The sequence below is a fragment of the Semicossyphus pulcher genome, unplaced genomic scaffold (assembly GCF_022749685.1).
Source record: "Semicossyphus pulcher isolate SPU_LCO1_2020_fin unplaced genomic scaffold, fSemPul1.0.p SCAF_3, whole genome shotgun sequence".
Taxonomy (NCBI): domain Eukaryota; kingdom Metazoa; phylum Chordata; class Actinopteri; order Labriformes; family Labridae; genus Semicossyphus; species Semicossyphus pulcher.
Genome location: NW_027211704.1, coordinates 11,172,178 through 11,195,531, shown reverse-complemented (window position 1 = coordinate 11,195,531; position 23,354 = coordinate 11,172,178). Strand labels below are relative to the sequence as shown.

General features: G+C 40.8%; 2 protein-coding genes across 2 annotated transcripts; one reads left to right on the top strand and one right to left on the bottom strand.

Moving 5' to 3' along the window:
• Positions 1–925: 925 nt before the first annotated feature.
• On the bottom strand, positions 926–6,593 carry LOC138606237 (5-aminolevulinate synthase, non-specific, mitochondrial). Its single transcript, XM_069678698.1, has 11 exons — positions 6,432–6,593; positions 4,763–5,006; positions 4,441–4,623; positions 4,192–4,338; positions 3,798–4,017; positions 3,135–3,319; positions 2,853–3,032; positions 2,510–2,674; positions 1,691–1,959; positions 1,414–1,576; positions 926–1,246 (listed from the first exon to the last, which is right to left on the bottom strand). Exons 2-11 carry the CDS (start codon positions 4,971–4,973, stop codon positions 1,086–1,088), a joined length of 1,884 nt encoding a protein of 627 aa, XP_069534799.1. The 5' UTR covers positions 4,974–5,006; positions 6,432–6,593; the 3' UTR covers positions 926–1,085.
• A 4,330-nt stretch (positions 6,594–10,923) lies between these two features.
• On the top strand, positions 10,924–23,052 carry LOC138606438 (protein shisa-5-like). The gene is made up of 5 exons (XM_069678906.1): positions 10,924–11,002; positions 13,036–13,183; positions 13,712–13,851; positions 18,912–19,166; positions 20,491–23,052. Exons 1-5 carry the CDS (start codon positions 10,936–10,938, stop codon positions 20,661–20,663), a joined length of 783 nt encoding a protein of 260 aa, XP_069535007.1. The 5' UTR covers positions 10,924–10,935; the 3' UTR covers positions 20,664–23,052.
• Positions 23,053–23,354: the final 302 nt, after the last annotated feature.

Here is a 23,354-nt window from a genome sequence, read left to right as displayed (position 1 = left end):
AAGAGGAACTGTTAAAAGAAATAAATATCTGTGCGGCACTGCGATTGAAGCAATGGACCCTCCTTTTTATCAACAGGTTGTGATAAAAAAAAAATAAAGGAGTGACCCAAATATTTTTTAATGTCAGTCTGTTTGCGTAAGGCTGAGGTGGTTTTCATGTCAAACCTGCGACCACAGCGAACACAAGCCGTCTGTTGCTGTTGCGATACAGTCTGAGGATTATGTGGATCTGGTGAATTCTGGGTCACCTGAAGTCTCAGCAATATTTATGTCAACCTCAATCTGATTTTACAGAACACTAGGTTAGTAGGTCCACCGTAGAGGTGCAGATAGTACAATATGTCCCTTGATAAAATATCAGAAAATATCACAAATATGTTTTAAGAAACTTTCAAATCTGCTTGTTTTTTTCTTTTTAAGAATAAGACATGTAAAGAAAGGACTTGTGTTGTACACACTAATAAAATAACAATGGCCTTATAGTTACGGATATTAAGTTTGCGCTGATTGTATTGTTTCTCCAGGTGTTTATCAGCACCACACAGGAAATCAATCCTCTTCATTGTTCCCTTTCCTCACAAGCAAAAGTAGGCCAGTGGCTCAAAATAATTGGGTCACTCAGAGCGAAGATTCAATCCATAGATTTACCGATCACAACAAATTGTTGTGACCTAGTTTCTTAGTTGTACAAGACCATTCAGCCAGCGTTCTGCCGCAGAGTTCGAGCGTGTGACTGAAGCTCTTTTTATCTGCCTTCTCTTGACAATACAACAATGTGGCGTCAGTTTACCTAGTCCACTCAATGAATCAATCGGCTTTCATCAGAAGCCAAAGCAATCGTTTTTGGTTTCACACCATCCCCCATGTATGGGTTACTATTGTACATCACAAAACTCAAGAAAGACAAACAATTTTTCTTTTTCTCTCATATTTTATTTTGAGCATATAGAACATCTGAACATAGAATATTTAAATAATATGTGTAGGAGGACTTATCAAAGATAATTAATACATTCTATGACAGTGACAGAGGAATGGGTAATGAGTGTGTATGTGCCGTCTCCAGCCAGCAGTAGTGAGCGGTGTTATGCGCAGGCTGAGATCGGGTGGCTAAGGCCACTGAAGTAAGACTTTTCTCGCTCGCTCATCACCTCAAAGTGCAGCGGCTGCTGGCAGAAGGTGCACTCAGCTGACGAGTGGGGCTTCAGCCCCAGGCCCACCTCCTTCCATGTGTCCACCAGCCTCTCTGGAGAGGGGAAACAGAGGAGAGGAGGTCAAGTTTATTCAAGACAGAAAGCAACAATCAGATACAGAACAATCATTTAATTGCAGAAGCTGCTGTAATAGAGTTATATTATAGGAACAATTCATGTTTTACAAGACCAATTTCTGTTTACTACTAGATCTTCTTACCAACAAAGTATTTCATCATCTCAGGAGTGTGGTGAGGCGTTGGGGCGATACGCAGAAGCTCCTCCCCCCTGGCTACGGTGGGATAGTTGATGGCCTGCACATAGATGTTGTGGCGGCTCATCATGAGGTCACACACCTCTGTGTTTTTCTCAGCGTCTGATACCTAAAACAATGAGATATACATGGTTATTAGGATGGAGCCATTAAAGAGACTACTGACTACTCAAGTTTTCTATTTTTTTTTTTTTAAATGAGGCGATATTAAATCCTAAATTACCCGGACGGGGATGATGTGGCTGGGGCAGTGCACCACAGGCAGGCCGGAGTCCATCAGCATTTGTCTGAGTAGTTTGACGTTGCGCTGGTGTTTCCGTCTCAGAGCGCGACCCTCTTCCCCTTTAAGAACCTGGATCGACTGCCTGGCTCCGGCTAAGAGCATCGGCGGCAGAGAGGTGGTGAAGATGAAACCAGCAGCGTAGGAACGCACCGTGTCCACCAGCGCAGCGGTACTCGCGATGTAACCGCCCACACAGCCGAACGCCTTGCCTGGAAGAGGACATGAAAGAAATATGGTTACCCTTTAATGTAAGTCTTTACTTCAGCAACAGAGACTATTTTTTTCTGTTTAAAACACTAACTACTTAATGTTAAGAGTTAATTTTAAAATCCTCCGACTGAAATCTCAGAAACTACATCCTCCTGAGAAGGCAGTTGCAGGAGAAAAGGGCTCTCAGTCAGAAATAATTGTCCCCTCAGCTTGAAAGCGACAAACAGACACAGAGAGTAATTCAATAAGAGCACAACAAGAGCCCACAGTCTCCTAGCAACAGCAGAGCTGCTCCGGCTTCTTTAAGCCCTCGAGCATATTGTGCGACACAGATGAGACCGGATCCTGAGCATGACAGCAAAACACTGAGCTTCGAGATTTCCACTAGCTGGGAGTAGTTGTTTTGATTGAGAAAACTAGTTAAATAACAAAATATAAACATACTGGCTTGTTTATGTAAAGCTCAAGAACACTTAGCAGAGGCTTCAAAGTCATAATACGCAGTAGGATATGATCAGTAGTTTGTTTTAGTAGAGATTACATGCTGACCTAGAGTCCCTGAGATGATATCCATCTTGTCCATGACACCATCCCTGTCTCCGATGCCTCCTCCTCTGGCGCCGTACAGACCCACAGCGTGGACCTCGTCTACAAAGGTGATGGCACCAAACTCATGGGCAACGTCACACATCTCCTCCAGCGGACACACAGCACCTGTGTTATGAAGAGATGAAGTTTAGCCAAATCAAAAGTAAAGGCCCACAAAAAAAACTTGGTTTGATAAAGGACTGGTTCTTGGAATTATAACGTTTTCATGACAATCGATGAGTAACCATCGAATAAACAGGTTTTATTAATGCTTTAATAAACAACTGGGACGTCCCACACTTACCATCCATGGAGTGGACGGTCTCAAAGGCCACAATTTTCGGTTTTGTGGGGTCTCCCTTCTGTAGTTGCTCTCGGAGATGGGCGGCGTCATTGTGGCGGAAAATGAATTTCTTAGCACCGCTGTTCCTGATTCCCTGAATCATTGAGGCGTGGTTGCCCGCATCAGAATAGATCTCACAACCTAAATAGTTGAGAGGCAAAAGAGGAAGTGAGAATGATTATTTAGTTAAAGTCACACATATATTTTTTTGGTTTTACTATAAAAGTGGATCCTTTTGCATACCAGGCATCATCTTGGCGAGGGTGAAGAGGGTGGAGTCATTTGCGACAAAGCAGGAGGTGAAGAGCAGTGCGGCGTCCTTCTTGTGAAGGTCAGCCAGTTCGTGTTCCAGTTCCACGTGGAACTTACTGGTCCCAGAGATGTTCCTGGTGCCTCCTGCCCCTGAACCATGCTTTCGTAAAGTATCCCTGAAAACACAGGACATGAAGGACAGAGGAAACATTTAGTTTTATGCCACATGTGAGCTTAGGGAGATGTGAGTCCACAACAAATGGAAAAATGTAAATAATTAAACACTTTGCTTCAAGGTGTTGCTGCACAGGGAATATGATATGTGGGCAGGTTCCAACAAGCTTAAAGGAATAGAAGAAAACACCCTTCCTCAGTGGGGCCCATGAGGTTAAGGTGTTCACTATGGCCAACTAACACTCTATACCTGCACAATCAACTGGATCACGCAAGGGTGTCAAGTTGTATTCAAGTACCATAGGCTTTGTGTCAACCTTTCCGTTTCTTTCTTTCTTTTCTTGGAAGCTCACTAAAGCGTAAACAGGAGACGTGGAGGGCCAAGACAAATATTTGTCTCATTACATATAAACACACCTCAACCCAAGGGTCTGAATCAGCCTACACTACACTCTGACAAACAACTCCTACAATACTCACATTATGGACTGCACCACCCGTGGGTGTCGACTCATGCCCAGGTAGTCGTTGCTGCACCAAACAGACACCTCCCTCTTGTCCTCTAAAGACCCAGTGAAGTCGTCGGCCATGGGGAACTCATTGGCCAGACGATTCACCGTCTTAAACACGCGGTAGGTGTGGTCACTTTTCTTCTCCACAATCTTCTTCTCAAAAAAGTTGTCGTACTGGAAGCTGGACACTGTGACAGAAGAGGAAGATAAGGATTGCTTAATGGGGCTTGCATTGTGACAGATGAAGCCATGGCTAACATGATGGAAGTCTCAGCTAGCCTTACTCAAACAGACTTAAAACTACTTAAATTAGATATCACAAATGAGGAAGTTAGGAGTAAGAGTGCCCAAATAAAACTTACAACTTCCAGGCAAGTTATCCTGCAGCAAGTGGGAGACCCTTTTAGGTTGCTGTTTCAGGAGGGTCTTCATAAGATTAGTTTGCTCCCCCTCGCTTGCCTTTAAGGTACTGGCCAAGGATGACTTCTTCAGCTGAACAGGGGACACTTCTACAAAAGGTCAAGAGAGGACAAAAAGAATATATTATCACATTGTACACAAAAATGTTTTTGAAAACTGTCATTGATGATCAGTTTATAAACAACTGTTACCTTTCTGGACAGTGCGGACCTCCTGAACATCCTCTTGGAACTCCATGCCGACCTGGCGGACCACGCTGCTGTTCTTCTGGCCCATCTCAGCAGCCAGGAAAGGGCATTTGGAGGCCACCGCTTGGCCTGCAGGAGGCATGGGGTGGCCAGTAGGCAGCTTGGGCTCCACTTCCTGCTTGGAACCTGCAAGTAGACCAGATTAGTTTTAAACTTTAGATATACAATAAGTGATAAAAAATATTTACTACAGAACAATAATTCAGTCTGTTATTAAAATAACTTGGACTGTAACTATAGATGAGTTAGCTAAAAAAATGCTCACCTTCAATGGCAGACATGGCGTCCTCAGTCCTCTGGTGGGAGGAGGAGGAGGAGCAGAGGGCCCGCGCCATAGATGGAGCCATAGGTTTAGAGGCCAGCTCCATCATGATTGGGCATCGCTGGGCGTAAACAGACAGGGTCTTTTTGGTCTGCTGGAAGAAAGCCTGGGGCACTCGAGCCAGGAATGGACAGCGACGCACGATCACATCCATGGTCAGCAGCGGTGATGATGATTGTCCAAAGGTCTACAGGGGGAAAAAAATATGACTTAATTTATACACTTGTTACGGACAGTTGAGATACTTCTATGAAACCTGTTTAGCAAGATGTTCGTTTAAAGGCACAGTAAGGCAAAGTTAACATAAAAGCAAATCAATCCAGCCAATCAGCTCTGATGTCTTAACTACATTGAAACTACTCAGAAATAAACCATTTAAGTGAGCAGTTCCCTCTCTCTCTGTTCAGGGAGAACAGCCTTTTGGGTCATTTACGTTCCCTGTGAAACTTTTCTCAACAAGGTCAGTGCATTGTATTATCACTATCAGTTTCCAACTGATGAGAGACGTTATTTTTGGATTTAGTTTTTTTCCGGCAGGCAGAGAAAATTTCATCAGGCTTTTTATGTGTTTAGTAAAGGAAACATTGCACTTGAAAAACTCATCTTGAACACTTTAAAATATAATAAAACATTATTTAAGAAACAAATTTTCATGAAGGGACGCAGTATCTGCTGTCAGTGGACATTATCTTGACTTTTATGTCAAACTACTATTTTCAAGGTCAATAATGGATCTTCAGGTCACAATTTAGGCTGTCTCTATAGCAGTACAAAGATATCATTGTTGTTAAGTGAGTGAATTTTTATGCTAAAACCTGAAACATCTTCGTGAATATATATTTTTTTTAAGTTTGTGTCCCATCTTGTGAAGGTGTCTGATGACGACAATGTAATAAACATGTCGAAACGAAGTTGCGCAAAAATGAAAATTACATAGTTACTGTATGTCTATCCCTGTGTCATACACCGTTCCCCCAGCTGAAACCAAGTTTACACATTCCTCGACAGAGTAATCACTTCCATACCCCGCCCCCACCGCAGTTCCAGGAAAAACGAATATACGCCATTGAAATACTCCCCACTAAATGAAAGAATCTACACTGCATGTGTAAATTAAACAGAATCGATTGTGTTTCTTAACCCTTGATGGTTGCACTTAAAGTTGTATCCAGTCAGATTTTGCAACCTCTCTAAGAGGTCCCGTAACCTTGCATGAACCGAATAACTATACCGGCAGGATAAAAACAATGCTAAGCTAAGTCTCAAGTTACTTTTATTACAATCTTAATAATTTCAACCACATTTTCCGTTTGACACGCGCTCATGAATCTCTCCAGGTGCTCTGACGTGAAGACTCCCAGCAGTCAGTGGTTATTAACATTGAGAGCAAAAGTCACGACTTGTTTCTTTCTCACATTACCCGAGTTACGTTAATGTTACAACAACCGATCGTAGCGTTAATGGAGAGCCCTTTATTTGTTAGAAAATCTCAGACTTAATGTAAACCCTTTGGCTTATGATCTTCGCCGGCTGCCCGAGGTTAACATTAGCTAAGCTGCTAACATTAGCAAAGAAGCTACAACCAGAAGTGATGACGAAATAAGAAACTTACCTCTTAAAAACTTCACACTTGATTGCGGAATCCTCTTCTACTGCCTCTTTGTAGTCAGGATAATTGCAGCCTAGCTTATCTGGTCTTACACTCTGACTTAAGTAGCTCTCTTTTTGAGAAGGTGAGGAAAAGGGCTGCTTCGTTATCCTGCACTGAGGACGAACGAAAAGGACGAGGACGTGCCAGTGCTTATAAGAGCTTACACCCGGGATGGAAGTCTCGCGAGATGATTCATTGACGTCAGAAGTTCATTTCAGGAATTCAGCCGTGAGTGAGTCACCCATGTAAGCAAACATTGCCACCTCGAATAGGGAATTTTCTCTCTACGAACTTAACACAGAAATATACGGTTTGGGATTTGTATTACGCATATATTTACATTTATGTACGTTTATCGACAATACTAGGGACATTTTCTAGGGACTGCGAATTCACAAGGACACTGAGGCATGTCTGCCAACTTTTTGTCAAAATTGCCATCTCAAACTGTTCCTTCATGTGTTATATGCCTAACCTTGGCACAGGCGAGTGTTTTGCATTCCTTTCTTTACATAGCATGAACACGTGAATTCTTAATGTCAGTCAAGATATATGAGGTTTGTTGATATGGTGGAGGAAATCCATGGGTGGAGTGGCGACAGGCCTATTTCCTGTGCACATGTGACCCCTGGTGTTGAACATGAGTCATTGTACCTGAACTGCTTCTTGAAAAAATATATTCATGATGTTGATGCTGGGTCGACAAAATTAAATCTGTATACATATATTTGATTAAGTGATTATGGGAAATTATGAACTATTTGTGATGAAGAAACAAAATATTAATTTTTCACCTACTTTATGTCACAAAGGTTTTAGCAATAGCATTATAACTGATGTTAAACTCAATATACTAAAACAGTAAACCCCCAATTGCAAATTGATAAGGAAAAACCTACTAGTTTACACCCCTTGTCTTCATGAAAATTGCTGAGATTTTATTGAAAATTTGTATTATTTTAAAGATATATTTAAATCTGGTTTACCCTCACTGATGAAAATGGTAGGGTAATATAAAACAATGATATGAAATAACAAATCCAGAAGAGTTTTACCACAATTACAACATGCATTTATTCATATGAGAAATCACATTGGCATTATTTCACTGTAGTGGTGTCCATGAAAGGGCAAACTAAAATTGTTGACACTATCAGACATTTCAAAAGAGGTTCTGCAAATGGTCGTATGAAGTAAGGAAGAAAATCACTTGAATGTTTCATTTAAAAAAACACTTCTCTATCTCAAACTAACACACTGTGTCCTGATGTGACAGACATGATGTTTTGCTGCCCTCTACAGATGTTGTTAGGCTTTGGCACTTGATACTACAGTATAAGAAAAGTTGAATTGAACTTGCAACAAGGGCTGCACGATATTGGAAAAAACATGCATTGCGACATCTTTTTGTTCCGCGATATTTATTGCAATATTAAAATATACAGCTAATTATACCATATAAACACAGTGTGTTTTCATGTTCATATAAAACAAGACCTAGTAGACTATGTGTGACCGCATCAGGTCAATGTGCGCTTTTGTGGGCAATGGACTGTCCTTATGAGTCAGATGACAACGTGTTTGAAAGCAGGTGCTCGCTGCGGACGTAGGTGAGAACAGCGGACGAACAGCAGAGGAATAACGAAGTATCCAGAGCCGCTGTAAAGACAGCTTGATATATTTCTCTTAATTTGCTTCAATATCACACATCCTGCGATGTGACTATTGCACATGTGCACATCGAAATCGCGATTGTTAAACAATATCGTGCAGCCCTAAACTAAACAGCCAAAGACTCTGTAGTCAGAGTTTTCTTTTACTCTCAACAGAAATGTATAGAAAATACAAGAATTTTTTCTGTTTTTAATTGCTAGGTACCACATTTACTGTACAGTTTTTTTATATTTGTGCTTAACTTATTGTAAAATATTGAAGGTTTTACTCAATGTTATGTGTTTGACAGCTAATGTTACAAATTTTGGAAGTCTTGGAGATTTCTAATGACGTGAGCGTCTATAAACATCAATTGCTGCAGAAACTCTGAGACTTGTGACAGGAAAGAAATAGAGGATACCTGCATTTGTGAGACAGACACAGTAAACCGATTGTCTCAGCACTCATCAAGGCCACAGAGCTGAGAGGCCTCACAAAGAGGGCATACAACCTGCACCAACATCTATAATGAACTTTGGGTTCACTAAGGACAACTCATCCACCTTGAACTTTCGTTCCACTCAGGACAGTTTACACATGCACACACATCTCTGTGACATAAGGGAGACACACAAGCAGAATCTGCACCCTCTGCTCAGAGGATAAATATCAGAGCTCCAGCACTAGTCTGGCCTCTTCTCTCCTTCCTTTTTCTTCTGCTTCTCTCTTCTTTGTTTCTTCTTCTACTTCTCCTTCTCTCTCTTCAGCTTAGTGGTTGGAAGGCCGCAGAATTACTCTGGAATCACTGACCGAAACCGTAAAAGGAAATAAGGAAAGGCTTTACCTTAGCCGGAAATTATTTTAGCAAGAACAGACTTATAGCACCTCTCTGAAGGAGATCATATAGGCACACATACATACTTCAGTGTTCACAAAATTCTTTGAACACAGAAAATTAAGTGAGAAATAGAAAATCTCTCTTCTCTTCGTTTCCCTGAGTGGTGAATAAACTCTTGAATAACGACTGTTTCCCAAAGAAGGGCCACAGCCTCTCCCTGGTGACCCTCCCTGTATTCTCCCATGACAATTGAGGTTGTTTATAAGTGACAGTAAGGCTGCACAGAGAAAGGGGCAGGACCAGATTGGTGTCAGATGAAGCGATTAACTGCATGTGGCCTTTGTTTACATTTTCCTAAAAGTTTAAAGTGAGTGACACATACGACTGTTAAAGAAAGCAGGGTGAGATTTGTTTGGTTATAAACCACCACTTAAGCATGTACAGGACAAAATCAGCAAAGAGATAAGAGATACAGCTTTTTCGACAGGGGGCGCCAAAATAAACACAAACTGAAAGTTCCTCACATGAGAAACTATGTCTTCCACAACCGCTCCTGAGAGACCAGACATATCGTCATAAAGTGTGAAAACCTGTGCGTCAGACATACTGTAGTTCATGTAGCATGTGAAACCCACAATCTGACCTGTCATTTCCTGTCTTGTCTTTGTTCCAAACAACATTTTACCCACAAACTTTTTCTATCTTTTTTCATCATTCAAACAAGTACTGTGGTACACTTTTATGTTTGAAACTGCGTTGTGCTCTCAATTAAAATTGGGGTGGTGCTTTTGATCTCTCACCAACAAATCCACCCGACTGTCCTACTTTCATTTCAGTGGCTAGATGATATTCTCTTTATGGTTTGTGGTCCATCTACCAACTTCAGGCAACAGCCAAAGCGACTACTCCAGGATAAAGATAAATTGGGTGACTCCTGTGTGGAGTCTATTTCAGAGGATGAAAAACAGAGATGTCTTACTCTCACTACTTCCTGTTAAGAAATGTAATTTACAGAGTGGCCTGCTCTTATATGATGATCAGATTGAACTTCAAATTAACTTTATCGATAATAATAATCATAATAACCCTAATTTGCAGAGCAAAGGCTGAATGAAATTGGTTCCGATTGGTTAAATACGGTATTATTAGCGACATTGTTATTACATAATCTTGACACTCCCAGGTGCAGGGAGGATATGTGTTAAATGTTGCTCTTTCTTGGTTTCATTTTGTGCGCAAAGAGATAATTGCTTGAAAAAAAGGCTTTATTAAGAAAGAACATTGTAAAATAGGCCGACAGCATATTAAAACTAGACAAGGAACAACAGATACAAAGGCTGTTACAAAATCCAGTTAAGGAATAGCAATTTCACTCTTCATTTACACAGTTTTTTGTGTGGTTTGTTGATCTATCTTTTTCTTTCTAAATCGCTAAATGCAAACAACTCTTTTGCTTAGGCCTGAGTCTTTCTCTTTAATTATAAGTCATCAGTTATAATTTTCCTTAGTTTTTAGAATTCCCAGAGTTCTCTTGGGTCCCGGACTCTTATTAAGGTTTTTGAATGATTTTTCTCTTGGGTCCCAGACCCTGGAGTCCCAGACTCCTACTGTTACAATATTTGACCTTCCCCTTTGTTTTAAAATTGTATAGAAGTAATTAATTATTGATTAAGCTATAAGAATCAAGTAATAGAAGATAAATTAAAAGTAAATAAATATCATTCAATTAAAAGAATGAAGTAAAATTAGATAAGAAGTTATGGGAATGCAGCAGTAGATAAAAGTGTTTTAACTGCGTAAATGAGATTGCACATTCATTCATACATGTTTTAACTCTTAAAACAGCCTGGGGGGGGAAATCCAAGGAATGATGGGCGGTACTTCAGCTGAGTGAGGCAACGTGTGAATAGACGATCTCTGCTTCTTCCCACAGTCTTGCCAGTATACTGCCTGAATCCTAGAATAAAGGCAGCCATGGCGTCAGGCCTGTCCGGTGTTGTTGTGCTGGCTGTATGTGTGTACCTTGCACCGTGTGTATCTGGTGAGTTTTATATTTAAGCCTTTAAGTGTCTGTATTTGTCTCTCGTGGTGCTTTGACGTTGTTTAATTTAACGCTTATGTCATGTCGAACGTTCGTTCAGGCGTTATGATAGTTTGTAACGGGGTCTCAAAGCGACCAAATTCAGGGCGATGTCATTGGCGGCAGCTTTGCCAACACTGTTCACAACATAATGTTAATGTATATAACTAACTGAACTAACTGAGTAAGCTAGTTAATGGGTGATAAAGCGGACACAGTTCCTGCTTTAAACATTTGGACGTTAGAATTGGTCGGAAAACTCCGGTTTTACACAAAGATTCACCCAGGCACAGACACAGCCTATATTTGCGGAAGGACTCAATTCGTAGTTGTTAGTTCCGTAACCATTGCTTAGCTATTAGAAAAAATCATTAAACAAGACAAAAATCTGAAAAGAGAAATTACATTGTTGGAAGAATCTGCCATTCTGATTACACAAAAACAGCGTTACGATGTGCTGTACACAAACATGTAAAATACAAAGTAAAGAATAAAACGTATAAGAGCAACTTAAATCAAAACAATTGTTTACTCAAAACAACTATTGAAACAGGGATAAAATCTAACGATTACAAGAAAGCATTCTGATTTAAAAGAAAAGGTTATTGTTAAAACAAAACAAAAAAAAGATAATGATGAAGCAAGCCAGAGTTCCTCATTGCAGTATTTGTGAAGATGAACAGCTCCGGTCTAACAACCCTTTTTGGTGTAAACAAGGGTGGAACTAAAAAGAAACACATTTCACATCTCAATATACTGCAATACTAGTTTAGTTGACTAAAGACCTCTTTTTTTATAGTTTCAACAAAAATTGTAACCTTTAAGTATCTAATACACTGTTTCAGCTTTATTGGATTGCTCTAGTCTAGACCATCATGTGAATATATTGACATTTTTAAAGGTAGAATATTTATGCATTCAAATATCTAAAAAAAGACGATCTATCGTGTAGAATTTGTAATAACATTGCCCCTTAACATTTCCAACAATGTTCAAACCTTAGGCTGTGTAGAAGATGTGGACTAAGCCGCTGTGACGTCACCTTTTCTGTGCGAATCTTCAGTTTCTAAATCAAAGATCCAAATAAGATTGACGCGACACTCTTGATTCATCCTAAATTTCCAAGGGTACATCAACTACCATCCAGTTTTTTTAATGTAAAGGCGTATTCTGAATATTCCACATCAGCAGCAGCCATATTGGTTGTTTACAAAATAGTTTCACCTGCACTGATACCCACCTCATATTAGATAAACTATTGTAATTGACCTGACCTGAATTAGAAATCTGTCTAAATGGGAGGCATACCTGAATCATCTACCAGAGCAAATAAAACAGGAGTCAGCAGATTTGTCTGGTTCTCAGGTTACTGTCATGTTTGTTATGTAAAGATAAATATCGCAGTATCGAACAATGTTATTACACATCGCAGATTTTTCTCATACTGTGTATTTAAATGGTTGAGGCATGTGTGTATTTTACTCCTCTTGTACCCATCGCTTAAGCCGCTTTCCCACTGGTCAAAAAACCGCCATTGCTTAGCGGCAATGATGGGAACACAAAACCTGCGACGACACACTAATCTCCGCCCCCTTTCCAGCAGTTTGCCGCCCGTCTCCGTCCAAGCAGCGCTCGAATATCGTTCAATATTTGTCGCCGCCGACTTTGATAAATAGACTGAATGAGTAATAGATAGAATAGATCTTAACTGGCCTCCATTCTGCTTACCAATGAGTATAATGTAAGTTCTCTGTGTGTACTACTGTTTACTGACCCTGTTTCATCGCATTCGTGACGTCAGACAGTGACGCAGCACAAAAGAGACCGAAAGGAGTATCCACCATTGGCAATGGGGAAAGTGACAATCAGCATTGTTAGCAGGTCTTCCCGGGTCTGAAAAACCTGTGCTAATTTTGGTGGGAAAGGGGGTTTCAGCAAGACTAACGTTTTTTTCCCCCCCCTCTCTCCTCTGTGTCCTTGCTCTGTTGCAACAGGGAGCGAGGACTGTGCGGCCTACAGAGATATATCCGACACGTACCACTCATACCAAAAATGCAGCTTTTACTGCTGTGGTACCTGCTTCAACAGATACTGCTGTCATGATAGTTTCTGGCGGCTTACTGAGGACAAACAAGAAGACTGGTATTCTATCCTTTTTTTTATATTCTGTATTAGATAATAAATAACCACTAATCGCTTAAGTTGACCCATGAGAGTGTAAGATTTAAATTTCAATGTTGGATGATGATAAAGAGAGACTTGAGTGGGTCTATATTTGTCCCTGTGTCATCACCGTAGAGGTGTGTTGCTGCAAGGATAATGCAAAAACAGGAAGTAGTGTCTTCCTGTGTTCGACCACCCGCATGTAGCTCTAGTCTGAAACTGACAGCAGACGTCTCCTTTCACATTGCTGAAGCGTAAAATGTCTTTAGCTTACATGTATAACGATGTAATCAGTGAGGGAAACAGGTAAGAGGAAATTACAAACTGGGAAATATTCAGCATTTATAATGAAAATGAATGTGTCTGTTGTGTTGTGTTTACTATTGCTGCTGGTACAAGTGCTAAAGGATTGACATGTCTTAGCTTTTGTTGTCTGCTTTTCAGTACCAGTTATGTAAAAGCAACATAAATATGATTTTGAATACATTTTCTTTGTTTCTTTTCTAGTGATTCCCAATATGTGCACTACAACTCATCGTTGCCCATGATCTTCGGTGTTGGTTGCTCTGTCGTCATCGTACTCATCGTCATCTGCTGCTGTGTTTGTCCATGCTGCTGCCTGCACAAGATGTGCCGCAAGCCAAGACGTAAGTAGCCCTCCACTGACAAATGATTCTGTTTGTATGGGGCGCCTTTAGATACCAAACTGGGTGCTAGTTCTTTGACAAAGAGTTTGACTGCTTTTATAGTTAACAGCCGGTGTGTTAGTAGGTCAAACGGGCTGTGAGCTAAATGCATTGATTAATGGAGTAGGCAATGTGGTTGCAAACATAAACTTATTTTTTTGTGATTTTGTAGCTGTATATTAAGCCTCAGAAAGCCCCTCAAAGTGACCTGCCGCACAGAGATGTAAGAAGGATGCTTTAATGCTGCCATCTGACTGTATGTGGACAGTTCAGTGTTCCTCCTCAGTAATTATGGGCTTACAAAAAAGATCTTAAAGTCTAATGAGGTGACATTAGTCACTGGTTGAAGAGTTTTTCCGTGCTGTTTCTAGCGTATTCACCCCCTGGATTATCTTGGCCGGTATTGTTTAGAAGCTCATCAGCTCAAATCCTGATCATTCCCCATCCTATCCTGGAACACAGAAGGGTGGGGTTTCAAGATAAATAGAAACTTAAATAGGTGCAAAAGAAAAGTGAAAGAGCAAATATTTGTATCATGTCCACTCTGTAGCTTGATCTCTAACCCTAAAAAAAAGACTGCAAAAGAGGTAGGGATGCATGATATTATCGGCATCGGCCAGTATGTCATTTTTCTGTCGATATTTTCAACCAATATTTTCCCGCTGATTAAACAACGCTTTAATTATGCTAGACGTAATGCTACGACATCAACTCAGCGCGAGTGTGTGTGTGCACTGCCTGCACCACTCCTCCTCTCTCATCTAAAGTTCCAGAAACAGACAGCAAGGTTGATTTAATTTAATGTGTTTGTTCTGTGCAGTAGGTCAAATTTGCACTAGTTGTGGCTATTGTCAAGATTGTCTCAGGGAGAGCATCCTCCAAGCCTGTCCAAGTTGAATATTACAGTTTAATTGGAAAGAAAATGTTACAAGTAAATATGGCATTTTGGACATTCAATTTTTTTAAAAAGCTCTGTACTATGTTATTTCTGCATCTGCCAGTGGGCCACTACAATAAGAGTAGGTGTGATGTAAATTCCACTACAGGGGAGACTTGATGTTCTCTGCATTTAGGTGGAAAACAACATGTGCCTAATATATCGGTATCGAAATTGGCAAAAAGGGTTGGAAAATATCGGCATATCGGATATCGGCAAAAAATAACATGCATCCCTAAAAAGGGGACCTTATCTGCAGCGCCCACTTGAACCGGTGAACCGATGCAGCTGTACACCTGAACTGAAGCATAACTGACGAGGAGCTTGGTCGACCCATGTCACGACAGACAAACGATGATTAAGAGGTGGATACGCTTCAATAGTTAAACCAGTGAGCCGTGTATTGAAGGCATGCAGTCATGTGCTTCCGCCCCTCTGCAACATGTGTGGTTTCATGCACATTACACCACAAAACACAACTCTGCTTTCTGCCTCTTGCACAGCCTTTGTAAAATCCAGATTGTGATTTTTATACCAACAAGTCAGACTCTTGGTTTCCAGTGTGTTGGAGTATTGGGTAGTGTTTTAAAAACAGGACTTTAGGGGAGTCATTTGATGTCTGTTGTCCCACCCACCACATGACTTTCATTACTGCACTGCCTTGGTACTACTAATGACCCAGACAGTGCGACACAGTCAGAACAAACTGGGTTAACATTTCCATAATCAGTGATATGCAGGCGTTTATGTGCCACTGTTAACAGTTTGGGGGAGCACTGAAGTTCCTCCTTCATACTCGTGTTTGTCGCCTTCCAACATGCTGTGCAGGGTTTCACTTGGCTTCTTCAGTTATCCTCTGTGATGAACAGAGTGTCCTGCAGGTTTGTTACTCAGTTTACCCATCAGTCATAATTACTGTTTAGAGTTCATATGCCCAACTTGAATGCTGTTGTAGTTCCATCACGAGAGAGATCAGAGCATTACTTCATTTTTGCTGCTGTTTCACAAGTCAAGGCCTGTTCAAACTGCTTTATGAAACCTTTAATTAATTTGTCTTTTATTGAAGGATACATTTGTTGTTGTCAGCAAATCCCAAGAAAAGAGTATGACTAACACACTATGACATGAAATTATGTTCCTGCATTATGATGAACGTGGGCGCTCTGGTTTGTTTAAGTCAATTCCACATACACCGATATCCTGCTGCCATAAATACTCTAAAGCAAGCAGAAAGAGCTGAAAATAGTCCCAAAAAAAAAAACTCTTTCTACAGTTTGAACGCTTGCTAAAAACCACAGCTGCCAGACGTTTTTGGCAAATATTTACCCTTTAAAAAAAAAAATGTCACTACTTATTTGTTATCTGTTTTTAAAGATGTTAAAGATGTTCTCGCAACTGAGTGCCACAGAAACTTATAGCAAATAACAAAATATGAAACATCACAACAACACTCATCTTAAGTTAATTTCTATTAGAAAGTAATAGTAATAAAGTGACTCCTCCACAATCTTTAGGAAACAGTCCAACAGAGTTTGCAACCACCCCTCTTTCTGTCATCATTTCATCTACACCTCAAATCCTGATCGTACCTAAACACATTGACCACAGCCTCCGTCCACTAAATTACATTCATTGTTTTTTTGAGTAGTCTTGCAGTGTGACAAAAAACAGACAGTGGGCCTCATGCATGAACATTTTTGTTAGATGAATCCCTGGTGTTAGCCTGTTGAATAACACCTGTACATAAAGAGGTGCTTGTTGAGAGATTGATTCACTAGCATAATCAATAGCCCCTCTACACTGCCAGTTCAAGGCGTGATTATTGGTGGAATGGTCGGGTGAAGTCATTACTCCTCTGCGCCGGCATCAATGGAAGTAACGGAGGCGTAGCGGCGTCTGTGTAAGTCGCGGAGCAGGCGGGGAGGGGCGGCGTGTGTGTGTGTATGTGAAGCACCCGCTGTTTGTTTACGGCTCACACACGTTTTGCTTCCGCACCGGCGGCAATTCTTGGTCCAATGTAGAAAAAGCTGCATGACGGCGGAGCTTCGCTATGGAGCTGAGGCGGAAACGCAGTGTAAAAAAGGCGAATGATTACAATGATAGGTGATCAAGGGGGCTGTGACTGTCACAAAGATGTAACGTTACAGCCAACAGTGGGTGATGGTACATTGGCACTCTAGAAGGCATAAAGACCCTGAATTTAAAGCCCTGTTTTAAATCCTGTAAAAACATGTTCCAACAAGTTCTTGCATGAGGCCCGGTGGGATTTGCCTTTTTTAAGGAAGGAAAGAAAAACTTTAAATATAACATTGGCTCTTTATTTGAGGTATTTTCTGTTTGGTATTGAGGCCTGTAACTGCTTACAGTCCGTGTGTACATACACAGTGAAAGACTCGGCATGTAAAGTTCCACACCTTGTTTTTTATTAGCTTTGTGCGATCAGAGACGGCCTGCATCCTCTATTCTCTCCGGTACAACAGGGCGGATCTGATTCAGTTCATGGCTCTTCTGTCTTCTTCTGTGTCCTCACGCCGTTACTGATACAGCCGTGTTTCTTCCTCTTTTCTGTCCCCAGTGGTTAGACTGGATATCTATTGTCTGCTTCTGTAAATCAGTTCCTGAAAACCTCCCCCACAAGGAAGGGAAGCACCTGAGCTGTGAGATTTGTGTTGATATCTGAGCGTCACACGCGGTTGCAAGTACTTCGCAATTGCACTTCCTGTCGACTTGTTCGGGTTTTTGCAGCTGCTTAACTCTGGCAGAGAGCTCTAGTCTGAAAAACCCTGAGCAGGAATGCGGATTCCCTGACGCGGGGCTTTGCATGTCGGGATCACTTCCAGGAATGTCAGAGCTCCACCTCTGTGTGACTCACTGTTTCCACGACGACCACAGTGGGGAAAAACTCAAGAGTATCCCACGTCATTTACAGGAAGTGGTCATGATAGGTCCCACCCTGTTCAGAAAAAACACATGGTGGGGTGGTGACTGGTACAGACACAAACACACACACACCCACACACACACACACACACACACACACACACACACACACACCCATGTGTCTTCCCTCTGCTCTGAGTTTTTTAAACAATGCTGTTTTAATTTCACCAAACTTTCACTGTGGATCAAACTTTAAACGACTGTGGCTCTAAATTTATATACACTTATATTGAATGAGCTTCTTTATGATTCATGGTGATGTGTCTTCACTAAAACAAGCCCTGGACTGAACTGCTCTAACTTATCTCATGCTCAGTTCTAAAGAATATTTACTATAAATAGAAATAGTGATTTAAGACTTTGTGTAACCAGAATCTGAGCGTTATTTGGCCCTGGGTTTTGTCTGCAGGGCTTTCTGTCAGGCTGCAAACCAACATCCTAGAATAAGATAGAGCAAACAGTATGCTGCCTGAGAGACAAATCCCAGGTCAAAGAAAACTTCTGCTGACGAAGCTTACTTTGTTTGACAAGGTTAGAACTTGAATGAATGCATAAACATTTCTATCAACTTGTCTGGATTTTGGCAGCCAGGCAGCCAGACAAACACAGTTTAAAGGTGTTTTTAGTGCAGTAATTAAACTGAAACTGTAAAGGGTTTGTCTCCAAAGTTAAAATTAAAGGCAGGACATTTTGTGGCTTGTGTTGACTTAAAAGGCTCAGCTCTGTTTTCTTTATGTCACCACCAGACAGTTTGTACAGTCGGAAATTGCAGAAGTGGCTGAGTTGAGTGTTGCAGCATGTTCATGTAACAAACAAATCACTACTGTGTCTTCCGTTTTTTTAATGTTGCAATGCTCTTGAAATAGCATCGCGTAGGTCTCTTTGTTTGTGGTGGGGGAATAATGCTGGTGACATGCTCACCAGCTTATATTTTGGACAGTTTTATGCTGTGGTTTATTGTCATGCTTCAGTGATCTCATTCACCCCTTTAACCCGAATTAGATCATGTTTCCCTGAACAGTCAGCTCAGTTTCATTTTTACGCTCAGTACTTCCTCACTTAAACAAAAACTGTGATTAAATTATCTTCTTATCTTCCATTAGCAGTATTTCTAACATAATCCTCCGTTTTTGTTTGCCTACAGCTGTGATTGCTACCACCACCCACACCACAGTGGTCACCTCCACTCCTCAGCAGTACCCCCAGCAGCCAACTGCATCACATGGACATCCTCAGGCCTACCAGGGCACCCAGTATCAACCCTACCAGTCTGTACCCGTGCAGCCAGGTTACGGATCCCAGCCAATGCCCCAGGGCTACGGAGCTCAGCCCATGGCGCCGTCCACCTACCATGGACAGCCTTTCACACCAGGACCACCACCAACGTATCAGGAAGCCAGTGAGTGTGGATTTTGTCTTTAAACAAGCCAAAAAGTTACAGCTTTGGACACCAACTGTATTATAACATATAATAACAGTATTTATTTTGTGAACAAGCAAAATAAAGGGGCACTGGTTTAGCTCAGTTGGTGGAGCAGGCGCCTCCATGTAGAGAGGCTACAGTCCTCAACGCGCTGATCGCAGGTTCAACTCATCATATAGAGCATGTCCCCTCCCACACTCTCTCCTCCCCACATTTCCTGTCTCTCTTCAGCTGTCCTATATAATAAATAAAAAAATAATCTTAAAAAAATTAATAAATAACAAAAATTAATTCTTGTCCAGACTTCTTATAATGCATCTTTTAAAGCGGGGTTCCCAACCCCCGGTACCGGTCCGCGAAACCCAACAGATGTCTGTGACATTCCAAACATACGAACTACACAGCATATAGGCATATGACAGCCTGTGGACACGAAGTTTATACTTTAACTGTGGGCAGAAATACGTATGGATCGCAACGTTATTGATTCAGGTGTGAGCATCAAAACACACACAAGTCTGCGTCATATCTGCTCCCCTAGCAAATTGGATTTTCTGATGAGAGAGAAAAAAATAGACTAAATGGCTTAAATTTCACTAAAGCTAACAAATATGTTAATATATGTTATATATATATGTATATAATATGTTATGAATGGCAGCAAATTAGTGCCAGCCCTGTTAACATGGTCGTCAACCTCGGACTTTTTCATCAAGAACCGTGCCGAGTACGGTACACACTAATCAAATGAGCCAGACTTTGGGGTCAAGTGTACTCGGATCCAGTGTCCCTTATGTGAAAGCCCCCTTACTGAGTGATGAAGTTACACCATTGGTCAGTGGAGTGGTGGAGTTTCCCTATTGGTGGTTGTTCTTTCAAAATCAATAGGCAGACATTCTTTAATTACATCCTCTGGGGGGGTGTTCCAGCCATTGACTGCCACTCACTCTTTAAGTTAACACACCCTTGTTTAAGGATACAGTACTTACAAGAACTTGATGATTATATACGGTTTTATTTTCCCTAAAATCACCGCATGCTGTAGAAAAGCTCTAGTAACCACAGTGTAATGACACAGTACAATGTAGCGTTAAATCACATTATGCAGTTTTGGTGTTTCAGTAGAGCTGCAGCCGGAAGTGGAGGTGGAATAACCTCTAAAGTTGGCTCAAGTCTGGATGTTTTAAAATAGGAAATAAAACACTGGTCACTTTGTTTGACTCAACTGAAGTTGTGGTTACTGTAAGAGTATTTTTAACCCTTTTTTAATCCTCTTTCCATGTGTTCTTTCTGTGTTCAGCCGGTCCTTGCTACCCTCCCAACCCGATGCCTTACAGCCAGGCTGCGTTCAGCCCCAACCAGCCGCCGTACCCTCCGCAGCCTCCTGTCCAGCCGCAGCCTAACGCTCCTGCGCGCCCAGACTACCTCGACCAGCCAGCATACAACCCGGATTATGTTGCATCTCCACCGTAGACTGGATGACTGACCGCTGCGCTCTTCTCTCAGCCGCTTTAAACGCGCTGCAACATTTTCGAACTTGGCAGAACTGGAAATGTGTTACATGAATCAGGACGAGAGTTGTTTCTGATCGTCTTGATTCGTGAGTGTTGGTGATTAAATATGGGAACGTTGTGACACCTTTGCAGTTTTTGGAGAACCTCTGTTCTGTTGAGGAGTTGCCAAGTGAAAATGTTGATACCTCTTAGCTTGTATTGCATGGACTTACAATATACAAGTGGTGAGATTTTTTTTTCTTTTAAATATTGCTTAGTTGCTTCATATTAGTCTTCTTAGTAAGTAACACATAAAACCACTGAGTAGGTGAAGTGCTTTGTTATTTTCCAGCCTTCTGAACGTGCCTCAACATCTCCCTCCTGTTCGTGTCTACACTGTGCACCGGCGGAACCTGCCTGACCTCCTAATTCACCATCTACAAGGATTGAATCATTGAACAGACTTTCACAGGAACAGACATAATCTCTTTACTTTCTGCCATTTTTTCATCTGACTGACAAAGTGCTTTCAACCTTATTTAATACACCTTCTCATGTTTCATTCCCCTGGTGCCTTTTGGCCGTTTATTTGTCTTACGTGGGAACGAATCTGGTGGCACAGGAAGCACGGGCGCCTGGTTTGGTTGTAAAGATGGGGAGCAAACTCGTACAATACAAAATCAGCTGTGGGTCAGGGGGTCTTCCAATGGAAAGAAAGATTAATTTAAAAGTAATTTCCTGTATTTCTACATAGTCAAAGTCAAGAAACGTCAAATAATACATCAAAAGGTTAAATGCAAACTATTACTCGCCATACCGCCGGGATCTTTGATGTTAGGAGTGTACGAAGTTAATTTTTTAAACAAAGTGGGATACTTACTTCCTGAAATTGAATACTGTGGATGCAATTGCAACAATCGCTCCATTACTCAGACACCCATGATTGTCAGTTAAGTAGCTATATTTAGAGTGTTACAGAGTTTGTTAATTAAAAAAAAGCCTCAAACACAGGGAAAGATCACTTTACATTGAAGTTTTGTGTGTTCACGTAAAAGGGAGATTTCATATTACGTTTTTCTGTAATTGCTCAGGTTATTTTCATTCATTGTTTTTATTTCGCCCCGTAGTAAAGCTTGTGTTACCGAGCTGAGACGCATTAGCAGCTTTGACTGAAATAACCAAGAGGAGATTTGTTTCATCTGAACGTTCATGTAGTCGAATCCACACAAAATACTTATCAACTTACAAAATGCAAGAAACAACCGTGCCTTCTTACTCATTACATGAAACTAACGTGTGCATGCCATCCACAACAGTGTCAAACCACACTCTCAAGTTCTACATGAATGTGTGGTATTACTTCATCGCTGTCATCGACTTACATTTACTTTAACTGATCACATTATTCACATTATTCTGCAATCTGATGTGTTCAACATTTCTGCCGTCAAATCATGTTGCCTTCCAATTTTATTTATTTAGTTACAACACAAACTGCATTTTATCAATCTTTTATTCTTACTTTTTTAATTAATATTCAGTGTTGTCATTACTATTGCCTTTATTAGCCTGCAGCAGCATTTCAGGCAGGTTTAAGAAGTCTGTTTTATTTTCATCTTAGTGTAAACTAAGAAGCTTTTTTTACCCTACTTTGTCACTGCAGCTAAGCCCCCACTTCTGCTTTCTGTTGACTGAAATTACTTGACAAAAGTTTTACTAAAGTGACCTTTTTTTATGATCCAAGCTGAACTTGGAGAAGTACAGTCACAGCTCATGTGACGAGCCAGACCTGTATCTTTTGAGCTGCTCTGTTTGAACCTTTTTTCGTTCTTCGGTTGTGGTCAGAAAGCGTATTACCTTATTTTTATTTCTGTCATGGATAGGTCTCGGAAGGACTTTCGGTCACATCTATGCTGTGGCTTATTTTATTTTACTTTGACTGATATAAGAACCCACATGTCAGCTTATAAAAGAGGTCGAGGCTAGAGTACTCATGGATCTTTAATATGTAAAGAAAGTGTATGCGTCTTTCACTGACCAAGTGATTTGTCTGCATCTTTCATCATGCGCTTGCCTTTTGTCTGAAATCTGTCCTTATAAATGTGTTCTGCCTGTAATTTCAGTGCTTCAGCCAGTGTTGATTCTTCAAGGTGACTTTAGTTGGAGTGTGTTTATTTGTGTATGTGTGGATTGTAGCCATTTGTGTCTTTTATGAAAAATATACCAGCAGAGATTTATTCTTGTCCCATTAGTGTTTCCCATCCTAGAATAATTGTCATAAACAGTATGTTCATGCTTTTTGTTTTGTTAAAACGCACGACTTCTTCTGCAGAGTTGAATAAAAAAAAATATATTTTGTTTTTCCCCAACTTGGATTATTGAATTATCAGAATTGAAGCTAAATCACAGAGCTATCTTTACTTTAGACTCCCTATTCAGAAAATAAGAAGACATGCAAGTAATTCCAACAGGCTGCACTGGTGGTTTTAGCTAAATGCTAACGTCAGCATGCCAGCATGCTCACAATGAAAAATATCTCAAATACCTCTTTATTGACACACTACAGTATGATGTAAGTGTGGAAGGATAGTGGGTGGGTGTGGTTGTCAAACCAAATATAAAGGGACCATACAGCATATGAAACAAAAACAATTATATCCATGAGAATACC